This window comes from Phialemonium atrogriseum (genome assembly GCF_030411735.1).
Source record: "Phialemonium atrogriseum strain 8032-3 unplaced genomic scaffold QBC33scaffold_19, whole genome shotgun sequence".
NCBI lineage: Eukaryota > Fungi > Ascomycota > Sordariomycetes > Cephalothecales > Cephalothecaceae > Phialemonium > Phialemonium atrogriseum.
In genome coordinates this window covers 25,006-43,742 of record NW_026848156.1, presented here as the reverse complement: position 1 = coordinate 43,742, position 18,737 = coordinate 25,006, and the positions used below count along the sequence as shown (strand labels likewise).

Genomic DNA, 18,737 nt, shown 5'->3' with positions numbered 1-18,737 from the left:
GGGCAGGCTTACACCACGAGGGAGATCCGCCACAGCGTATCTACTAATTGTCGACTTACAACATAGGTGCAAGAGAGGCACTCGGGTCTGGCCAAGATCGGTGTGAATGAATGGAAAGAGGCTGTTGGTTGACCCCCCCTCAGACGGTGGGGACAGGTCCTACTACGATCCAGGGAGGCCAGCAGACCTGCACAGGGAATTAAAAGAGGAATGATCAAAAAAAGAATACAAAGGGTAGCGAAACGGGGTTTGCGATTCGTTTCGACAAATACATCTCCAAGCAAAAATGGGGTGTATATTATCATCTTCTCCTATCCGTTTCAACCCCTAGCCAGCCAGGACTCCATCGCTAATTGCTGCGGGTTTCTGTGTGTATGACAACAGAAAACATGGCAGTCTAAACGTTTGAAGGGCCCATCCATAGATGCCACGCACGTATCAACCACCTCCCCAAAACGATTCTCGTCGTAGCAATTTTCTGAATTTACTTCGCGGCGGGGGTGACGACACTCGCTGGCTCGACGGCATTTGTCTCCTCGACGGTTGCGGTGGCTGCCTGTTAAGTGGGGGGAAAGTCCCAAGTTAGGTCGGGGTGGACAACAAATTGGGGGGCGTGGCTGTGCATACCTTCTCGCTCTCCCAGGCGTCTTCTGCGTTCTTCTCGTCGACGGCGGCACGGCCGATGCAGACGTAGGTGCGGAACTTCCGGGCGGGGATCTTGGCAGCGAACTGGGAGAGTGTTAGCAGACCATATGAAGAACCCAGATTGCTCCGCGGCAGGCTGGCGGGGGGTGGGAAAGGACATACCATCTCGTCGATCTCCTCGAGGGTGCGGCCCTTGACCTCGGGCAGGAAGAAGAAGACCCAGAGGGCGCCGATGATGCATGAGGGGAACCAGATGTAGCCGTACTTGGGGCCCCAGTTGAGCGAATCCGGGTTGATGAAGTAGGGAGCCGTGAAGGTGGTGAGCCAGGCGAAGAAGAAGCCCACGGCGGCGGCGAGGCCGAACGTGTAGCTGCGGAGGCGCTGCGACGGGAGCTCGCCGCCCGCGAGCCAGGCGTAGGTGGCAATCATTCCCTGTTTTTCGGGGTCTCTCGTCAGTTTACCGCTGTCTTGTTCTGGCGTTAAGCGTGTCAAAAGTGTCAAACTCACGTTGTAGCTGAACATGTACAGGGACGTCAGGGCAACGATGACGCGGCCCGTGATGATGTTGCCCGGCTTCTTGTCGTAGACGACGGCGATGATGAGCTGCAGGAAACCGCAGGTGACCAGGCCGGTCAAGATCAGGACGCGGCGGCGGCCGTAGCGGACGACGATCAGGGAGTTGACCATGATGGCCGTTAGGCCGACAGCGCTGAGGACGCAGGTCATGCCGAAGGGGTTGGAGACCTTGGCCATGGCGAGGAAGTATGCCTTGTAAGCTGGAGACGAAGACAAGCCGGTTAGCATTTTTTCCAGGGTAGATTCGAGCAATTAAACTCACCGATGATGAACATGGACCCAGAAGCGGCCTGCAGGGTGACAGCGCAGACGGACAGGAAGGTGCGCCTCCGGTCGACTGGGTTCGCGAACATGTCCAAGATGGCGATGCCGCTGCCCTCCTCGCGCTCGCGCTCAAGGGCGACGCGGATCTCGTCGAGCTCCGAGTCGACGTCGGCGCCGTCGGGGCGCAGCCAGGCGAGAGACTTGCGGCCGTCCTCGAACTTGCCCTGCTGGATGAGCCAGCGAGGAGACTCGGGGATGAAGAACATGGCGATGATCAGGAAGATGGGCACGACGTAGATGAGGCCCAGCGGGATCAAGTACGCTGACTTGTCCGGTCTCTTGGCCGTCGCCCAGTCGATGATGGTTCCAACGAGGGTGCCCTGGAGGGAGGAGGGACTGTCGTCAGCGATGGCCCACCAAGAAGATATCGAATTTGGGAGGAACTCACGAAAGAGGTGCAGAACTGGAAGGCGGTAAGGAAGAGACCGCGGTACTTGGCCGGGCTACTCTCCTGGATGTAGAGCTGAGAGAAGGTCATGAAGTAGCCGTTGGCCAGGCCAATGATCAGGCGGCCGACGTAGAGGGCGCCAATGTCGGTGGTGGCCATCATAATCACGTTGGAGACAATGCAGGCCGCGCAGGCGACCCACAGGCACGACTTGCGGCCGAGATAGCCGGCGATCACGCCGGCGGTGCCGGAGCTGATGAAGGCGCCGAGGGTCATGAGCGACGAGATGAGCTGCTGCCGGACCGGGGTGATGTTCCAGCCAATGACCGTGTTGGGGTTCTCATAGCCGTAGATCTGTTCCCGGGTTTTTAGCCACAGTAATTGAGCCGCCCCGCGGGCCCCCGGGCACACCAGGGAAGGGATGCAGGAGGAGGGGGAGGGGAAGGGGAAGAGGCTCAACAAACCTTGAGGAAGCCGACCATGGCCTGGAGGCCACCGATCAGGCCGAAGTCGAGGCCATACTGGATGGGGCACAGGACAATGAAGCCGCAGGCCACGAAGCACCGCCAATTGGCGCGGATGGTCTCTTTATCCGCGGCAGGAGCCATGGCGAACTTCGGGTTCGGACGAGAAAGGAAGGGAGGAGAAGTGCAAGTGGTTAACTGGTTCGAGATGGCTTCTTTCCCTCGCTCCTCTTGAGGTTCGTTTGAGGCTTGAATTTGACTCCAAAGCGTGGAGAAACGAAGGAAGAGAGAAGAGGAAGCAGCTCTCTTTTACATTGAAAAACGCGTCCGGCCCCATAGGGGCCCCATCCACCCATGTAAATGCCGAAAGATACAGCAGAAGAATTTCTTGTTGCCGATGTGTGAATAGCTCCTTGGCGTTCTTACCCCAACTTCCCCCATGCGGGGAAAGCGCAACCTGGGGTCGATGGGACGTAGATGGCCGCTCTACGCATTGCAGTTTAGCCTGATGGGTTTGTAGGGTTTGTAGGGTTTCGTATGATCCATTGTCGTCGCGGCGATTGGTTGCTTGGTGTTTTTAGTCGGTTCTCGGCCGGGATCCGGAATGTGTATTTTTGTCAATAGTCTCTTCAGCCCATGGCCCACACATATCTCCGAAGTTACATAAACTATTACACAGAGAGCCCAAGAGGCGCTAGTAGGTCTGGCCTTCCGTCCCTGACGCGGCAGTTACTGTGCAGACCTGATGTTTTGGGGATGATTTGGGGATGATTTGGGGATGAGGCTCCCGCTCCCACGCCCAGTCCCAGGCTACCGGGTTGGGGCCACACCATGCAATGGAACGTTGTTTGGGGGGTCCTTTTGCCCAGACCAGACCAGACCAGACAGGCGGCTGTGAGGGAGTCATCGTTGAGATTCATTGCGTTGTACTGTATATACCATACATACCATACGTCAACCGATGAGTCTTGTCTACCCACGTATGGAAGAGACAAAGAATGGCAATCAAGGAGTCAGTCAACTAGCTGTCTCTTAATCCTTGGCACCTCATCTAGGGAAACCCCGCCTATTTTCTACCAACGATGGTGGCAAGAGGAGAGATCGATCCTGCAATTACTTGCACAATTAGATCCACCTAGTACGACGTAGAAGTGTCGATGCTATTTTAGATGCATCCGGAAGTGCCGTGCCCCGTGTATAAAGCACGTGGATTAAGAATTTCCCACAAGGCTGCCTCATGGGTAGTTATGCAGCAGCTGGGCTAGCTTGACTCCTGCATGAATATTGCTCGTGATCACTGATGAGGGAGGGTGGCAAAGCCCCCTTTTCAAAGACTGGCTCTGGGCACAGACGTCGGCACATGTCTGCTGTTATACCTACGGTCTTCGGAAGGCACCCGAACTCCGTCAACCGTCCGCCCTCGCTCGGACGTAGGCAGCCAAGGGTCCAATCGTGAGCTAACGGCAACACAACCGATAGGACGTGCGAGAGGATTCGGATGGCCAGACCGACCAAATCATCACGATCGTGGGGAGTATCAATGATCCACATGGATGGGATGGGGTTGCCTTGCAACCCCTACGCATCAATCGTTCGTGCCGAAGTAGCTGAACACACTCTTTAATAGTATGTACAACCTCGATAGCCTGGGACCAATCCTACTTCGAGACAGCCCCTTTCTCACGATACAAGTGAATCACCCATCGTCCAAGGACTCAGACCGATCGGGCTAGCTACAAAATAAAAGTACCAGGGTTCTCCTGAAAAGACCAAGACTTGACGCGGCAGTTAGTTAGTTCCTTGGGTGCAGTAGATAAAACCGAAGGGGCTTTCCTGCGTTAGTCAGCCTAACTTCAAGAGTTGCGCAGAGAGTCCCTCTCGTACGCCCCTTTTTTCTCTTGCAACAAATGATCAAATCAACAGCATCTACCGAGACCAGATAACACTCGCTAACAGTTCAATCTCGCACAGGCCCTTCGTGGCACGATAGCAGCCAATTATGACCTATCAATCTAATCTCCGACAGACGACGACACTGACTACATCCATCTAGATGTGTTTGTTGAGTTGGACGAGAAGAGGCTAACGCTGGAGGAGGCAGCCGACGAGTCTGGCACGGGAGGTCCAGGACGGTCTCCGTCCAGCCAGCGTGGTCGCCCACTCCAGGGACTCCGAATCCAAGGTGGAGAACCCGATTCCTTCGCTCTCTTCAGGAAAGTCTGACCCTTGAGTCTACGCTGGGCTGGAGCATCAGACGTGACGCTCAGCACGGGATCACGAAAATATCAACAGTCTTTCGTGTCGAAATATGTGAACCGGCACCACAAAAAAAGGAGGGTGGAGGAAGGGAGGGCTGCTGTACAGAAGCTATTCACCAAGACAGAGACCAGCTGCCTGTTAATTCTAGAGCAGACCATTCCTCCCTGCACGTCTGCAGGCCTGGAATGTCGATCTCGGAATTTTGTGATGCCATTTTAAAAGGTCCTGTCTCCAGGTAGACTGATAAAAGAGAGTTCCAAAGCCAGCAAGCATGCTTGCCCCCCGCTCTCATGTCTCTCCCTATCTCGGGCCCAACTTCTCCAGTATCCGCGGCCCCTGCTCCTCCCACTCCTGCTTCGTGATCCACATCGATTCCTTGTCTGCCATGATGTTTGCCAGCACCGCACCGCCGAGGAAGCTGTTCAAATAGTCATGTCAGTCAGTCATTGCTTCCACATGGAGAGAACTCGGGCGCTATTGGGGAATTGTCCTTACACCATGTGCCGCCTGCGTGGCGGGTCTTCTATCCTGACCTGTGTGGTTCATGTCAGCTTTGCTGTCTGTGACTCCTCGGCAGGTGGTGGGGGGTCGCGGCCGCTCGACCGCGTCATGCTCTTCGGGGAAGTCGATCGAGAGATGGGAATGATCCCGCTTTCCAGCATTCCGAGAGAGCACTTCGGGGGTAGAGAAGAAACGAGGAGGGAAAACAGTTGTCTCGGGAGTACTTAGACCTCCCGAGAATTCCCGAGGGAGTCCCGACACGGGAGTTTCAAAGCAAAGAAAGTCGACTCACCTTGAACTTCGAAAGCCTCTCGGGGTTGCCGTTCAGGACACGCGTCAGCCATAGCTGCTTGAGCTCCTTCTCAAGCCGCGAAGGCAAACCAGGGTACATGCTGCTACCGCCCGACAGGACAATGGCCTTGAACAAGCTAGAGCGGACGTCGACATCGGCGGACTGAATCGTGTTGAACAGGAACTCGGCGATACCAGGCTGCTCGCAATCGATCAAGTGCGGTTGGAACAGGCACTCAGGGGCCTCAAAGCGCTCGGAACCCACGCGGATAACGCGGCCGTCGGGGAGCGTGTAGGATTCGACCAGGACCGTGGTATCCTCGCTGAGCCGTTTATCAAGCTCAAGATCGTACGATACGTAGCACAGTTTTTCCTTGATCTGGCGGACGGTCTCGAAATCGGCCGTCCGGTTGAGAGCGTAGCCTCGGCGAAGGAGGAGCGCGATCAAATTACGCGTGACGTCCTGTTCAGTTTCGTCAGACATCTCATCCCCAAGGCGCAAAATGGGGATTCCGTACTCGGCCAGCAACGTCGAGGCGCTTCGTGAGGTGGTTGAGGACGACGGATTCGTAGACGGGAACAATGTGAGTGACACCATCGCCCGAGTCCACGACCACCCCTGATGAAAGTCCCTGGGCGTAGAGAGCAAGAACGGCCTGGATCGCCACGTATACCCCGCCAAATTGGTACCGCCTGCCTTCGTGGTCAGCAGATGCCGTACACAACTTCAATGAAAGGAGACATAAAAAGGGAAATACTGACTCGAACATGACTTGACACATGCCCTCTCTGTTTTTCAGAGGGTTCGCCGGTGGTTCGGTGAGCTGTGGCAAGGTTAGTTTCCACTTCAAGTTCAACGGTTGCCCATGGGGGAAAATGGCAACCCACCAGGATCTTCCGGCCGGTCGTGTCTACTTTGAGCTTGTCGTGGAATGTGTCTGTGCGAAGAGTTAGCTTTCTCACCATAGCTACAAGAGTGCGACTTGGGACGTGTTCGGGGGCCATTAGAGAACAGAGACGCGGGCGGTCATGATGATGCCAAAGTGCCGTGCTCCCGAATTTCCAGCAGCCCCCAGACTCTCTCGACTGTGTCCCAAAGGGAGAAAAAACAAAACAGGGAAAACAAAACGAAGGAAGTCTCACAGTCCCAGACGTGCTGCATGTCCTCCCAGAGCTTTATCACACCTGCGCCGCGGGTTGGTCAGTGTGATGCCTCCTCGGTATTATCCTGCTCTCCCCAGATGCGTACCGTTTTCCATGGGCTGTCCACCTTGTCAGTGCTCTCTTTCTTGACAACTGGAGGAAGGCTCGAGCCTGGGAGAACGTACATAGGAGATCTGCAGCATGTTCCGGGCGGCGGCGGCCTCGTCGCCGATCATTATGTCCTGCCTGCGTTCAGTCTCTGAGAACCATTGATAATCGATAGCCCTCCAGCTGCGGCTGGTTTTCCCCGGGTGTTGGCTTCTGTACCTTGATCACCACTTCGCTGTCGCCCTGCTCTTCGGATCGGAGGATCGGCCGGCCGACGATACTGGGAAACTGATGCTCAGGAAACTGGTACTCATTAGCATCCATCGGGCTCCAACGCATCCTCCCGGCAAGGAGTCAGAGGCCGAGAAGATAGTTTAAGCGGGAAAAGGACTCGGAGACGGATGAGACGGATGAAACAAGCACGCACGTTCTGGCCCGCATAGCCAACCTTGAGAAACCCTTTGGAAATCGTCAGAGCAGATGGCCTTGGGCCTTTTCTCGCTTTGTTGCAGTAGTCATACCTGTGCCGCCATCGAGGACTGTCAGGAGAGGAGAGTGTTAGCCGTTGCGTGTTTGCCTGGAGCAGTATGGGAGCTCCCGCTTCTGTTCCCCCGCGCTTCGGACCGCGGGGAAAGTTGCTGGATTGGGAAACTCGTACCGATTGGCGGAGTAGCCATCTTGACAGCTGCTCGTTCGCAGGTTCGACGTTCGGGGGAGGTGTCGTATCTGGGAGGCTTAGAAGGCAGCTCGAGAGATCAAAGCTACCGTAGGTCGGGCTGGCCTGCGACGTGAGGCGACGTTGATTGTTGGTGGGTTGGATCGCAGATTGACCCACCGTCGTCGTCAGAGGGGGAGTAGTCTGAGCATGGGCCAAGGCACGTGATATATTCTGCCCCGCCATCCACAGGGGTATCCGTGCTGATATTCTTCTCCCACTGGGACAGGGTCGCCAAAGTTACAGAACCATTTATTTCGGCGGTGAGAAAAGACCTTGGAAGTAGCTGATAGTTAACATTGATCGATATCACTAGACCTAATGCCTATCGAGCTTCCACAAGGTCGCAGGTATCACAGCCCCACTTACGGTAGACCTCCGTCCTGGCCTCAGCGATGACGCCCGGCACCTCCGCAAACCCGACCACGTCTTACAGTGTAGTGGAACGGCTCACCCTCCCCGCCGCGCTGCGCCGTCTGCCACGTGTTGCGACCCTGCTTCCCGCTGATCTTGTACTGGTGGTGCATGCTCTCGGCGGTGCCAGCGAGGGAGCACCAGTATCTAAGCTCGGGGTCATCCTGGTCGTTATCGTAGACCCGGCGTTCGCCTCGCTTCTCCCCCGTGTATGGCCGAGGCTGGGACGGCGGTGGACTCTCCAGGCTCGCCTAGGACCCGGTGGTTCTCCGGCGCGTTGATGAGACGCCACGGCGGCAGTACAGTACCCACAGATCGTCCAGCGTGGCGCCAACGTCAGTGATGATGCTCGCCTCTGCGTCTTCGTTGGTCCAGCCCCGCATCAGCAGGCGCATACACGTCGTGGTCAGTGATGTAGTAAGGGATGAGCGTGTCCCACTCCCTCACGTCCTCGTACGTGTGGCGCGGGGGGAGATGGTAGTCCTTGTGGAGGTCATTCCGTGCCTGGTTCCAGCTTGGAATTGGAGGAGGCATTGAGGTCGATAACAAGCGGAAGCTGTCCCTGACCAGCGGCGGGGTGTATGTCGCTGCCGGCTTGTATTTTGGCCAATGAATTACTTCTTCTTACTCACTGCATGCGTAGTCTTAGCCCCGGGGTGGAAACTAGTCGTCAAGGGTCACCCAGGTAGGCTACAAGCAGTAGCCATATTGGCGAAGGTTTAATAAAAGGGATCTTGCCAGCAGTTTATTAATAGCTATCAACCTAGGTAGATAGCTCCCAAACGGATGTGAAAGTCCTGCTAACATGGGATGGGATATATATACGATTCCCATAATATGACAACCGATGGTGCGACAAAGACGCGAAACCATCGTGAACAACTCCCATGTGCCGGCGAGGCAGGAGACCCATCTAGTGTCCCCTCCCCAGACCAGACCCAAGAGCTTCTAATGCGAAAAGGGTATCATGCAGCCAGGATAGGCCAAGCGAGAGAAGGTTCGTTCCCCTTCCGAATACGATGGAGGTAAAAATTCGAAAATGTTCCGTGTGTAATGATGCAGATGCAATGCAATGCAAGACAGAAGAGTCCAAGGTTGAAGGTTCTTTGCGTGACGCCATCTTGTATGTACGTACGCCCAAGGAAAAACTGAAGAGAGGAAGCGCAAGCCGCGCGATAGCCAGCGCACAGCCAGAGAATACCATAAGACGTGGGGCAGATAATTGTCCTCCAAGCTCCGGATTATCAACCAAAGATAAGTTGAGAGTGGGAGGGGGTATGGGGTATCAGGGTATCAGAGTGTGCTCGTAAAACACCGAAACAGAGTCATGGGCAACCCCTTTCCGCCCATGCGCCCAAAGAATTGTGTTGTGCGCCAGTCCGGCATTCGTGTATATCCGTCATGCTGTCCCAAGAGGCGTCTGGCCGAGACGATCAACCATAGGTGGGCGCGTCTAGCAGACCGAACACAAATTTCCGAGGTGGCGATAACGGTCGGTCAGGACCGGAGAGGGCGGGCAAGCAAGATGGCCGCCCGGCACGGGTTGCGGAGGCGATGCAGGTTATTTTGCCTCCTTGTTAGCCTTGTGTCCGTGATGGCGGTTTTTATGGTCATGGCCATCGTGACATGCCCTCGGCCGGTCTCGCGTGCGTCCCCTGCGCTCCTCCTCCTCGTCGCTGCTGCCCATGCTCTGTCGCCTCCGTTCCTCCTCGTACCAGGTACTGAGGGGTTTGCCGCCAAACATCAGGTCGTCGTCCTCGATGACAGTAGCGACCATCCACGGATGGTCTCCGAGGCCCATCTCGCAGACTGATGGATCGGTAACGTGGAAATTTGGGACGAGGAGATAGGGACGGGTTGTGTACCCGGGTGGCGGGTTTTGTGGCGACGGCATGGTGGGTGGACGTTGGTAAAGATCGGTTGAAGATGAGATTGATATGCGACTGGAGTGGAGAAAATAGTGTCGTTGCGTTGCTGCCAGGCTGAAGGGTGTTCAGCCTTTGTAGACGGTTGTGCGAAGGTTGAAGATGTGAATTTCCGTGGCATTAAAATTGGATCAGCGTAGGTAGTTAAACCAGGCCTCCGCCTGCTTCTTCTGTGTGTGAAGTGAACAGGCAAACAAGGAGACTTGGCGTGTTGCGTCGCTGCAGCTGAGACAGGCCGCACAAAACTTGACCAGCAAGTGACAGTGAATGAAGGATGGACAATGTTGAGGCGATCGAGGCCAGGCTGGGAGGCAACAGCTGATATTAATTGGAATCGGGTGATTGGATCCGATGCTCCGGTGGAAACCCTTTGCCTGGGGTACGCGTTGTAGCCTAGCCTAGCCTGCAAGGTTGGGCCGGTTGGGGGCGCGACCGGGCGTAAAACGCGGGGTATTATAGGCTGGAGTGGCTGGACCAGGCTGGACCCTTCGGAGGCTGATGGTCCTGGGCTGCCCGGTTCGGCTGTTGGTCGTTGGTAGAGGTTTCCGGGGTCCAAAAAAGGAAGACGGGAGTTCGCAGAACGGAGACAGGAAGTCGCAAGTCCTGAAAAGGGCGAGAGAACCACAGACGTACGGACAGATGAAACTGGGAGACAAGAGGAACGGATAAAAAAAATCAGCAATCAATCATGTGCTTGCAATCGGGAAATGGCGATTTTCTCGGTGGCCTCAAGAAAAAGACACGGGTGCGCTGAATCATCTGCCCTTATGCGCGTGTGGGCGAGACTGGCCGCGGCGACAAATAAATAGGAGGTCACTTGGCCGGGTCGGTCGGTTGGCCAAGACGCGCTTCCAGGTTTCCGATCAACCAAGTCACCAAGTCAAGTAAGGTCCAAGGTATTTTCGTCCGGGAAGTGTATGACGAGGAATGTCGCTTTTACGGGTTTGGGGATGGAAGTTAACAGGCCAAAAACTTGGATACCGCCACCCGTGGCTGGATTTGCCTCGATATCCTGACTCCCCAATCGTGATGATGACGCAGTGCCACTGACCGAGGGGGTACCTGGCTTGGCAGTGTGTTTGATCGATCTGATCTCGTATCTCGTTCCCCTGCGACTCAAATTTGCCCAGCTCGACAGGAATGTGCGCATCGGGCATCGGGTAGGGCTGACTGACTGAGGGTGGCAACCAGAGCAAGACAAAATGCGACAATCCACCGAGTCGAGGATCGGAGATGGCCATTTATTTATCTAGGTACCCTACCCGCCTACCCCTTCCCCCCAACCTTGGGATCATGTAACGTGTGCCCGATGGGACAAAATACGCCGCAATAAGCAGCAGCTGGGAGCCTCCATGTCAGCCTGACAGTTGCTTGTTCGGGAATTCCGCATTCCATCTGCGCAGTGCCGCTTTGGCCTTGGCCGCGCTGCGGGTTGGGTCTCGATATGCGTTTTCAGCTCCTTCCTAGTTGGTATTTCTATTCTGTAGAAGCGAGAGGAGGGAACCGATTGATGTGAGTGAGTTATCTCGTGACAACGCAGCGGCTGTCCATCCCTCCTTCCTGCGTCCATGCCACAAATTCCGTCTCAATAGGTTCACATGCTACTACATAGTAGGTAGTTGAACCCGCCGCCCGCTTCCCAACTGAGCTCGCACTGTCAGCTGAGTCACTCCCCACAGCACCTCGCCACGTGCCCGTCCGCAATATCCAAGCCTCTAAAAATACGCCTCCTGCCAACAACCTGATCACGAGTCATCTCTGCCCAAGGCTACCTTGTCGTCGAGTCAGACAGTCCGGTTATCGGCCGACAGCACACAACACCAGCAATCGGTGCAACTGACCAGGGACAACCCCCACGGAAGTTGCTTGTCCCTCTTCCGGTTTTCCGGGCTGCCCGAATTTTAACGGGTAGATGATTCGGAGGTTTCCCGAAGGTGAGGGCACAATGACGAGATGCCTGGGGGGGAGTGACGCCCCAACCCGATTGTCCATGCTGGTATGACGTCATGCTGCCCAAGTACTCGGGTCACCGTTCTATCCATTGCCTGTTCATCACTTCCTTCGGCCAGGTACGCTGGTACTGTAAGGGTCTTTGACCCAAGCTCACGGATTTATCCCAAGAAAGCTTGTTCTGGTCAGGCTTGTTCCTAGTCACACACGTTACAGTAGCCGGTGTATTGCTGCGCATCATCGTTCAGACTGAGGTCACCAATCACAGGTAGAGCACTCGAAGCCATGATCCCATAATTGTTCCTTTGCCAGCTCTAGAGAGATGTAAGTGAAGCACAAGGTAGCATCTACGCCCCGTTGAGTATGTGGATGAGCAGTATCGAACAGTTCCTCGCTGCCAATACATCATTCTGACGAGCAAACTCAAACTCCTAGTCTCGACTTTGTATACGACGTCAAGAGGAAAGGAGAGGTATATTTTGATATTGATATTGCTAGGAAATAGGGGTTCAACCTTGCCTCGTTTCGACAAACCGATACCCTGCCAAAAGCATCATACCTATCAATTGGCACCGAAAGCATATAATGCTGCGTATGCAAGACCAGGTAGATTCACAGTCCAAGTTACAAGACCAACCTTCCGGTCATCCTTTTCCGCCTACAGTCGCGCCTTCACCTTGGTCTTCAACCGCTCCTCCTCCTTCTCAGCCTTCTCCCTCTCCACCTCCCACCTCCGGATCTTGGGCGCCGTCATCCCCGCCCACACGTCCAGCCACGCCCGCTCAAAGGGCGGCAGCACCCGCCCGGCCGTCCCCGGGGCCGGATCCCCGGCGATGCCCCGCAGCAGCTCGAAGAAGGCCTCGTAGTCGGGCGCTATCGAGTAGTAGTCCTTGCCGCCCCGGAGCCGCGCCGCCCGATCCCGCTCCCAGGCCCGCTGCTCCGCCGCCGGGGGCAGAGGTCGCGCCCGCCCCGCGAGGTGCCGCGCTACCGCCACGGCTTGCCATTCGTATACGCGGAAGGTGAAACCTCCGCCGAGCTGTTGTCTGTCAGATACGCCTGATTTGACTTGTCTTGTGCTGGTTGGGGCAAAATGGGGGTGGGGGTCGCCTCACCATGCCAACGAACGTCAACGTTGGATCCTCTATATCCCATGTGTGTTGATACACGCCCGGCAGTCGGCGGTATGCCGTCTTGATCCTCTCCTGCACGTGTGGCAACCACGGCAGGCTGAAGGTGAACCCCGTGCCGAACACGACGTAGTCGACGCCGTCGACGTGGGTGCCATCCGCGAAGAAAATGCGGCCCGTTTGAGGGTCGAGGCGGCTAATCTCCTTCTTGACGGCAATGTGCGGATGCTTGAAGGGCGCCCAGCCGAAGGCCGGGAGGGGCTCGCCTCGTATCGAGGCGTAGACCGGATGCTGTGCGTGGGGAAGAGCTTCGTGGAGAATCTCGTGAGAGGAGATCGAAGCCCCAACGACCAGCACGCGCTGAAGACAGGTCGTCAGTGACACTGTGGTTGCTATTTTTTATTCTCTTTTTCGGCCTTTTTTTTTGGAATGGGGTGTTTTACCTTGCCCTTGAACTTGGTCCCGTCGCGAAAGTGCTTACTGTGAAGTACACGACCAGGAAATCGCTCGTCGTATTCAACAAGCCCTGGGATGGTTGGAAACCATGGAACCTGATAATGTCCCGTGGCCACGACCAGTGCGTCGAAACTCTCCTGCCACCAGTAGTTCTTCCCCGGCGTCTCCTTCCGCAGCGTAAGCACCCATTCTCCTGCCTTCTTCTCAGCTCGCTCGACAGTCGTGTTCAGCTCCAGGAGCCTGTCATTGCCATCCCGTAAGAAGATACCCTCGACCCACTCACGGATCAGCTCACGATGACGGAACGGGGCGCCGGGGCCGTAATGAGCCAGGACACGCTCGGACAGAGTGTCTGGGAACGGGCGGTCCGTGTAGCTCATGAGGGAGGGAATAATATTACTGTGCAAGTGCTCATGCTGCGCCGTGTCCGAGAACCGCACCTGGTGGCTATTGATGGCCTCCGACTTTGGCGTCTCCGCCGGCAGAGCGGGAGGGATGGGGACTGCGACATCTGCGTTGCCGTCCAGCAGGTCCCGCAGCGACGGAATCCTGGCAGGGAGGTGCGGCGTGTAGACCCTGGTTTGATCCCGCAGACCTGAGCTCAGCATCATATTTCCCGCCGGAGCCACGGCCAGTGGCAGGAGGGAACTTACCAGGTCCCGCCAATCTGGTCCCGCCGGTCGAAGACGCGGATGACATCGAATGCTTGCTCTCTCACCAGCGCATCCGTGGCAATCGCGCCTGCTGGCCCGGCCCCGATAACGGCAACTCTAGGGACCTTAATGGATGCCATGGCCGTCGTTGGTTGATGAGCGTTTCTGTCTTGTTACGAATTGAGTTGACCTTTGGGATCACTCGACACCGGCGAACGAGGGTAGGGAAAGTAAAGGCAATAAGAAGTGGTCTCTGACCTGGTTATCTTGACGACCCGTTTCAGCGTTTTTATTGATCCCGACACATGGTTGCGCTAGCTGTGCAGCAATTACGTCTTTGAGTGCATCGAGCACGCAAGTCCGATAATGAAAGACCTCATCTCAAAATCCTTCGCTCTCCATTTTTTTGTTGTTCATGGGTGGTAGTGATGAGTTTTAGTGAACGGCGACATGTCTGTAGACTTAAATGATACGCTAATATCTCAAGAGACGGAAAGGGGAGGGGAGGTGGGGTCTGAAAAGAGGCCTTCGACCGCAACAGGGAGGAAGGAATCAAAGATGTAATAACTATGAACCCTGAATACTCCATGAGCCTGTCAATTAGATCTAAGCTCTCCTTGTGCTCATTAGATTCTGGTAATCAACAGGTGGCTACGCTTGCGATAGGTAATTTTCTTGATGCGAGTTCTATTAATTATCAGCTGGTGATTACCCCTGACTTATCACGACTGCGCCAACATAAAACAACAACATTGTCCAATAATTAAGTCATTGCATCCTTATATTCTCCTCAATTCATGGTTGATTGCCGTTCCATGAGATATACCTTTGGGGCGGCGTCAGCTTGTCTGCCCAGCACCCGTGCCGGGCTTCCTCGCTGAAGATGATCCCGACACCCCGAAGTCCTGATGTCGTCTGTGAACTGATTGTGGCATTCCAGCACACTTCGGCAGGGTATTCCTAGCCCCATATTGTTTGCAAGAGTCGCAGGGATTTTAGACAAACCTGCCCGGTTGTTGATGGGAGGCGGCAAGCTTGGGAATTCAGGGCTGCAGATCCACGTCTGTGAGAAAGTTGTTGGATCGAAGCTTCACAATTGCTTCGCCTCAAGGTACCAACAAAATAATTATGTCGAGTACGCCGTGTTTTTCAAAAGGCCGTCGATAAATCCCAGCACTTCTTCTCAATATCCAGGCACACATGATACGTCCTTCCAGTTTGGTAGGGTATCTGCAGTTAGCCAAGACGAATTAAAAAAAAAAAAAAAAAAGGTTGTGTGAGGTAAATAGGTAGTTGAGATTACCTCACGCCCAATGGTTTTTGAACGAGGTTTGGAAGGTGAACAAAAAAGGGCCAAAAAAAGAATGGGTGATGGGCGATCCGTGAATCGAACACGGGTCTCCTCGGCCACAACGAGGTGTACTGACCACTATACTAATCACCCGCCGATTGTTAGTTAGCGTAGCGTTAGCTAAGCCTATGTTGCAAGGCAAGTTTCTACAGGCAGATGGTCTGTGCGAGGTAAAGACACCAACCTACCACCAGCTAACCAACCCTGGACGAAGCTTCCTTTTTGCTGCCGAAGCAGGACCAACCCATATAGTTGGGCCAGTATACTGCAAGCTCTCAATTAACATCTAATTGGCTATCGAAAACTATCAGCAAACTCCTATTCACCTCTCTGCCGGATTTGTGCCCTGAAAATCTACAAAGAGCCTCGTGCAACGACGCACTGGTGTTATTGGTTCTAATCGAAGCGGAAGCTTCAGACTATCTGCTTGGCACATAACATACCCCTGACAGCAATGGATATCGCTTCACAGACGTCTCGAATACGGGGGAGCACACCTTTGGTGCGGGAGAGTTCGGGAGAGAGGACTACTTAAAGGACCCATCCTCTCAGTGTTAACACATACTAAAGAGCCTGAGATAATCATGAGACTCGGGCGTCCAGTTCCTTCTTATTGACGCTGGGCTGACGGGTTCTTGAGCAGTTTATTGCAACTCTCTAAACAAAGCACAATTACACAATGCGTCTCCAATCTTTGATTCCGGCAGGTCTGGCTGGTCTGCTCCTCGGCCTCGGAGCCGTTCCGCTTGCCGGTGCCACCGTATCATCCCGTCAGCTCTCGGGCTCGTTCTCTTTAATCGAGGACGAACCTCTGTTCACCTTCAAGTACTCAACCCCCGACCCCAACCCCACTAACTGGGTTGGCCTCTACAATTCCTTCGGCGGGGGCCCCGAACACGAGCAATATGTCGAGCCATCTCTGGTGTGGAAGTACGCCCCAGACTCGGCCGGGACCGTACACCTGCCGGTCTCCGCTCTTCAGCCCGGGAGCTACAAGGTCTTCTTCCTAGCCAAGGACGGCTACAAGTGGCTGGCCGAGCCAATCGAAGTATTCCTCCGCGATTCCGGCCCCATCTCCTTCATCGTCGACAACGCCACCCTGCACAACGCCCGCCAGGGCGACCCCTTCGAGGCCAGGATCAGCGGCCTGCTGAGCGGCGGCGACGGCGATCCGGCCCTCAAGTTCGCAAAGGTCAACCTCGGCGGCGACGGCGACGAGTGGGTCGAGGTCCACGCCGACGGAACCATCTCCGGCACCCCCGGCCCCTCGGCCAAGCGCACGCGTGTGTCCATCGAGGCGACAACCGGCCCGGACGGCTCCACAGCCCGCCTGGACGTTATCATACCCGTTCGACCCTCTGGCAGGCCGCTCGTGAGGCGTCTGAGCGTGTTGACGTACAACCTCTGGCACGGCGGCACACAGGTCGACGACCACCACCGGAAGCAGGTGCGCTTCCTCCTCGACAGCGGCGCCGACGTCGTTGGCCTGCAGGAGAGCACGGGCGGGCACGCGACCCGCCTGGCCAGGGCGCTAGGGTGGCACGCCTGGCAGGGCGACGACGTCGGCATCATCAGCCGCTACCCGATCGTCGCGGAGCACCGGCAGGGCGGGTACGGCGGTGCGGTGCGCGTCGCGCTGGATGGCGACACGAGCCAGATCAACCTCTGGAACGTCCATCTCGGATACACCCCCTACGGGCCCTACGACTTCTGCTTCGACAACATGACGGCGGAGCGGGTCCTGGATCGCGAGGCCGTCTCTGGCCGCACGCCGCAGATCGTCGCCACCATGGCCGCCATGCGGGACCAGCTGGCGGGCTCGGACGACGTGCCCGTGCTGCTCCTGGGCGACTTCAACGCGCCGTCACACCTGGACTGGACCGAGGCGCTGCGGGGGAAGAACTGCGGCAAGGCCGACATCCCCTGGCCCACGTCGACCGAGCCGACCGAGGCGGGCATGGTCGATTCCTTCCGCGCGGCACACCCCGACCCGGCCGCCGAGCCGGGCATCACTTGGTCGCCGATATATCTCGACAACGGCGGCCGGCCCGAGCCGCTGGACCGCATCGACTTCATCTACTACAGCGGGAGCCTGTCGGTGCTTGGGTCCGAAGCGCTCGTCGTCGGGGACCCTGCGCCAATGCCGAACCACTGGGGCAACGAGTGGACCTCGGACCATGCGGCGGTGCGGACTATCTTTCACGTCGGTCCGTGTGTGCCTCGTCCTCGGCGTGTGTGAGCGGACGGTGATTAGGTGTTGCACTTCCGAATCGCCCATCGAGACCTTGTCGTTCTGTGTCGACGCAATTGTGGTCCTCGGTCATGCGTTCTCTAACTCCTGTTTCATGGTCAGAAAGTTCCATCTCTCAAGTACTGCGCAAGGGTGAACAGATGTAAGGAGCTATCCTGATTCTGAGTAGGGTAAGAGAATATTGGACCGGTAGTGATTTACACAGAAAACAAACTTCAAGGCCCCAAATAGGGGCGGCTGGGCATCAGTAACAATTCCTCACGGCTCTGTTACCTGCGATCTACATATCACTAAGGCATGATTTGGGCCTGTCCTGACGACCGTAGTTATCTTGAGAACCGTCACACAGCGCAGTAAGCTAAGTACTGAGGCTACTTGTGGTAATACCTTTTAATACTTGCCCTATTTAACTAGACTGTGCCCTGGCATCCATCACCTTGCGCCATTGCGGTCTATTGCAGAGGCATCTGGTCTCTGTCTAAGGCTATAAGTCTCTTCTAAGTGAATCTTACTGGCACTAAATTGATATACGCCGATGTGTCTGAGTTCTGCGCAGTCTGCCGTGACAGAGCTTGACTTCTAAACCAAATGTAAGTATGAAAAGGGGTTGATTAATTCAGGAATGCATGTTTGACATGAGCTACGCTACAAGCCTGTCCCTCAAAGAGGTCCAGTTAAATAGGGAACAGTCGAGAATCAACGTCTAATCAACATTCCTTTGATACGGGGATACATGACCGAAGTTCATCTACAATGGTCCGCTTTATTATCACCTCTAGACCCGTCCAAGGCAAGTATGATTGCCCCCTTTAAATTATTGGTTGCCTGTTCAGTATACACTCTGGCTTACCCGGGTTAGAGAGAGACGATTGGTATTGAACCAGTTTTGCGAATAGTTTCAGTGCAAGGCATGGATCTGTTGTCACGTCTGGCATCCAAAACAAGGTGAGATTGAGTGTAACCGCGAGAACTGAGGCGAGCCCAAGGACTCGGGTTCCACGCCAGCATGAGGGTCCCACAACCCAGGGCCTGGCCTGGGAAGGCGAGCCCCCTTGGCATTCATTCCTTATCCAGACACCGATGGGGGGGGGGGGGGGGGGGAAGGGGCGCCCCACGGGGAAATTTATGTATATTTTGGGGGCCAAAACGAGTGGGTATGATTTGCCCCAGAATTGGTGGGCAAAAGCACAGCCACC

The 18,737-nt window shown here is 55.6% G+C and overlaps 6 protein-coding genes across 6 annotated transcripts; 1 reads left to right on the top strand and 5 right to left on the bottom strand.

The window, feature by feature from the left end:
• Positions 1-112: 112 nt before the first annotated feature.
• QBC33DRAFT_475596 (uncharacterized protein) lies at positions 113-610 on the bottom strand (the record flags this gene model as incomplete). The annotated part of the gene is made up of 1 exon (XM_060425242.1): positions 113-610. A coding segment is annotated over exon 1 (192 nt), but the record flags the coding sequence as incomplete, so codon positions are not given.
• On the bottom strand, positions 395-2,804 carry QBC33DRAFT_139824 (general substrate transporter). Its single transcript, XM_060422104.1, has 7 exons — positions 2,398-2,804; positions 1,934-2,287; positions 1,484-1,865; positions 1,153-1,421; positions 808-1,077; positions 628-729; positions 395-556 (listed from the first exon to the last, which is right to left on the bottom strand). The coding sequence occupies exons 1-7, from the start codon at positions 2,539-2,541 to the stop codon at positions 485-487; spliced, it is 1,593 nt and encodes a 530-aa protein (XP_060281594.1). The 5' UTR covers positions 2,542-2,804; the 3' UTR covers positions 395-484.
• Positions 2,805-4,956: 2,152 nt separating this feature from the next.
• On the bottom strand, positions 4,957-7,038 carry QBC33DRAFT_579531 (actin family; the record flags this gene model as incomplete). Its single annotated transcript, XM_060431145.1, has 9 exons — positions 4,957-5,074; positions 5,152-5,189; positions 5,450-5,911; positions 5,967-6,141; positions 6,211-6,272; positions 6,337-6,386; positions 6,592-6,622; positions 6,777-6,833; positions 6,919-7,038. 9 exons carry the CDS (start codon positions 7,036-7,038, stop codon positions 4,957-4,959), a joined length of 1,113 nt encoding a protein of 370 aa, XP_060281593.1.
• A 2,351-nt stretch (positions 7,039-9,389) lies between these two features.
• QBC33DRAFT_516707 (uncharacterized protein) lies at positions 9,390-9,722 on the bottom strand (the record flags this gene model as incomplete). The annotated part of the gene is made up of 1 exon (XM_060426154.1): positions 9,390-9,722. The coding sequence occupies one exon, from the start codon at positions 9,720-9,722 to the stop codon at positions 9,390-9,392; it is 333 nt and encodes a 110-aa protein (XP_060281592.1).
• A 2,457-nt stretch (positions 9,723-12,179) lies between these two features.
• On the bottom strand, positions 12,180-14,415 carry QBC33DRAFT_544136 (uncharacterized protein). Its single transcript, XM_060428424.1, has 4 exons — positions 13,940-14,415; positions 13,274-13,862; positions 12,816-13,190; positions 12,180-12,739 (listed from the first exon to the last, which is right to left on the bottom strand). The coding sequence occupies exons 1-4, from the start codon at positions 14,077-14,079 to the stop codon at positions 12,362-12,364; spliced, it is 1,482 nt and encodes a 493-aa protein (XP_060281591.1). The 5' UTR covers positions 14,080-14,415; the 3' UTR covers positions 12,180-12,361.
• Positions 14,416-15,522: 1,107 nt separating this feature from the next.
• On the top strand, positions 15,523-17,812 carry QBC33DRAFT_621177 (Endonuclease/exonuclease/phosphatase). Its single transcript, XM_060432787.1, has one exon. It carries the CDS (start codon positions 15,970-15,972, stop codon positions 17,527-17,529), a length of 1,560 nt encoding a protein of 519 aa, XP_060281590.1. The 5' UTR covers positions 15,523-15,969; the 3' UTR covers positions 17,530-17,812.
• Positions 17,813-18,737: the final 925 nt, after the last annotated feature.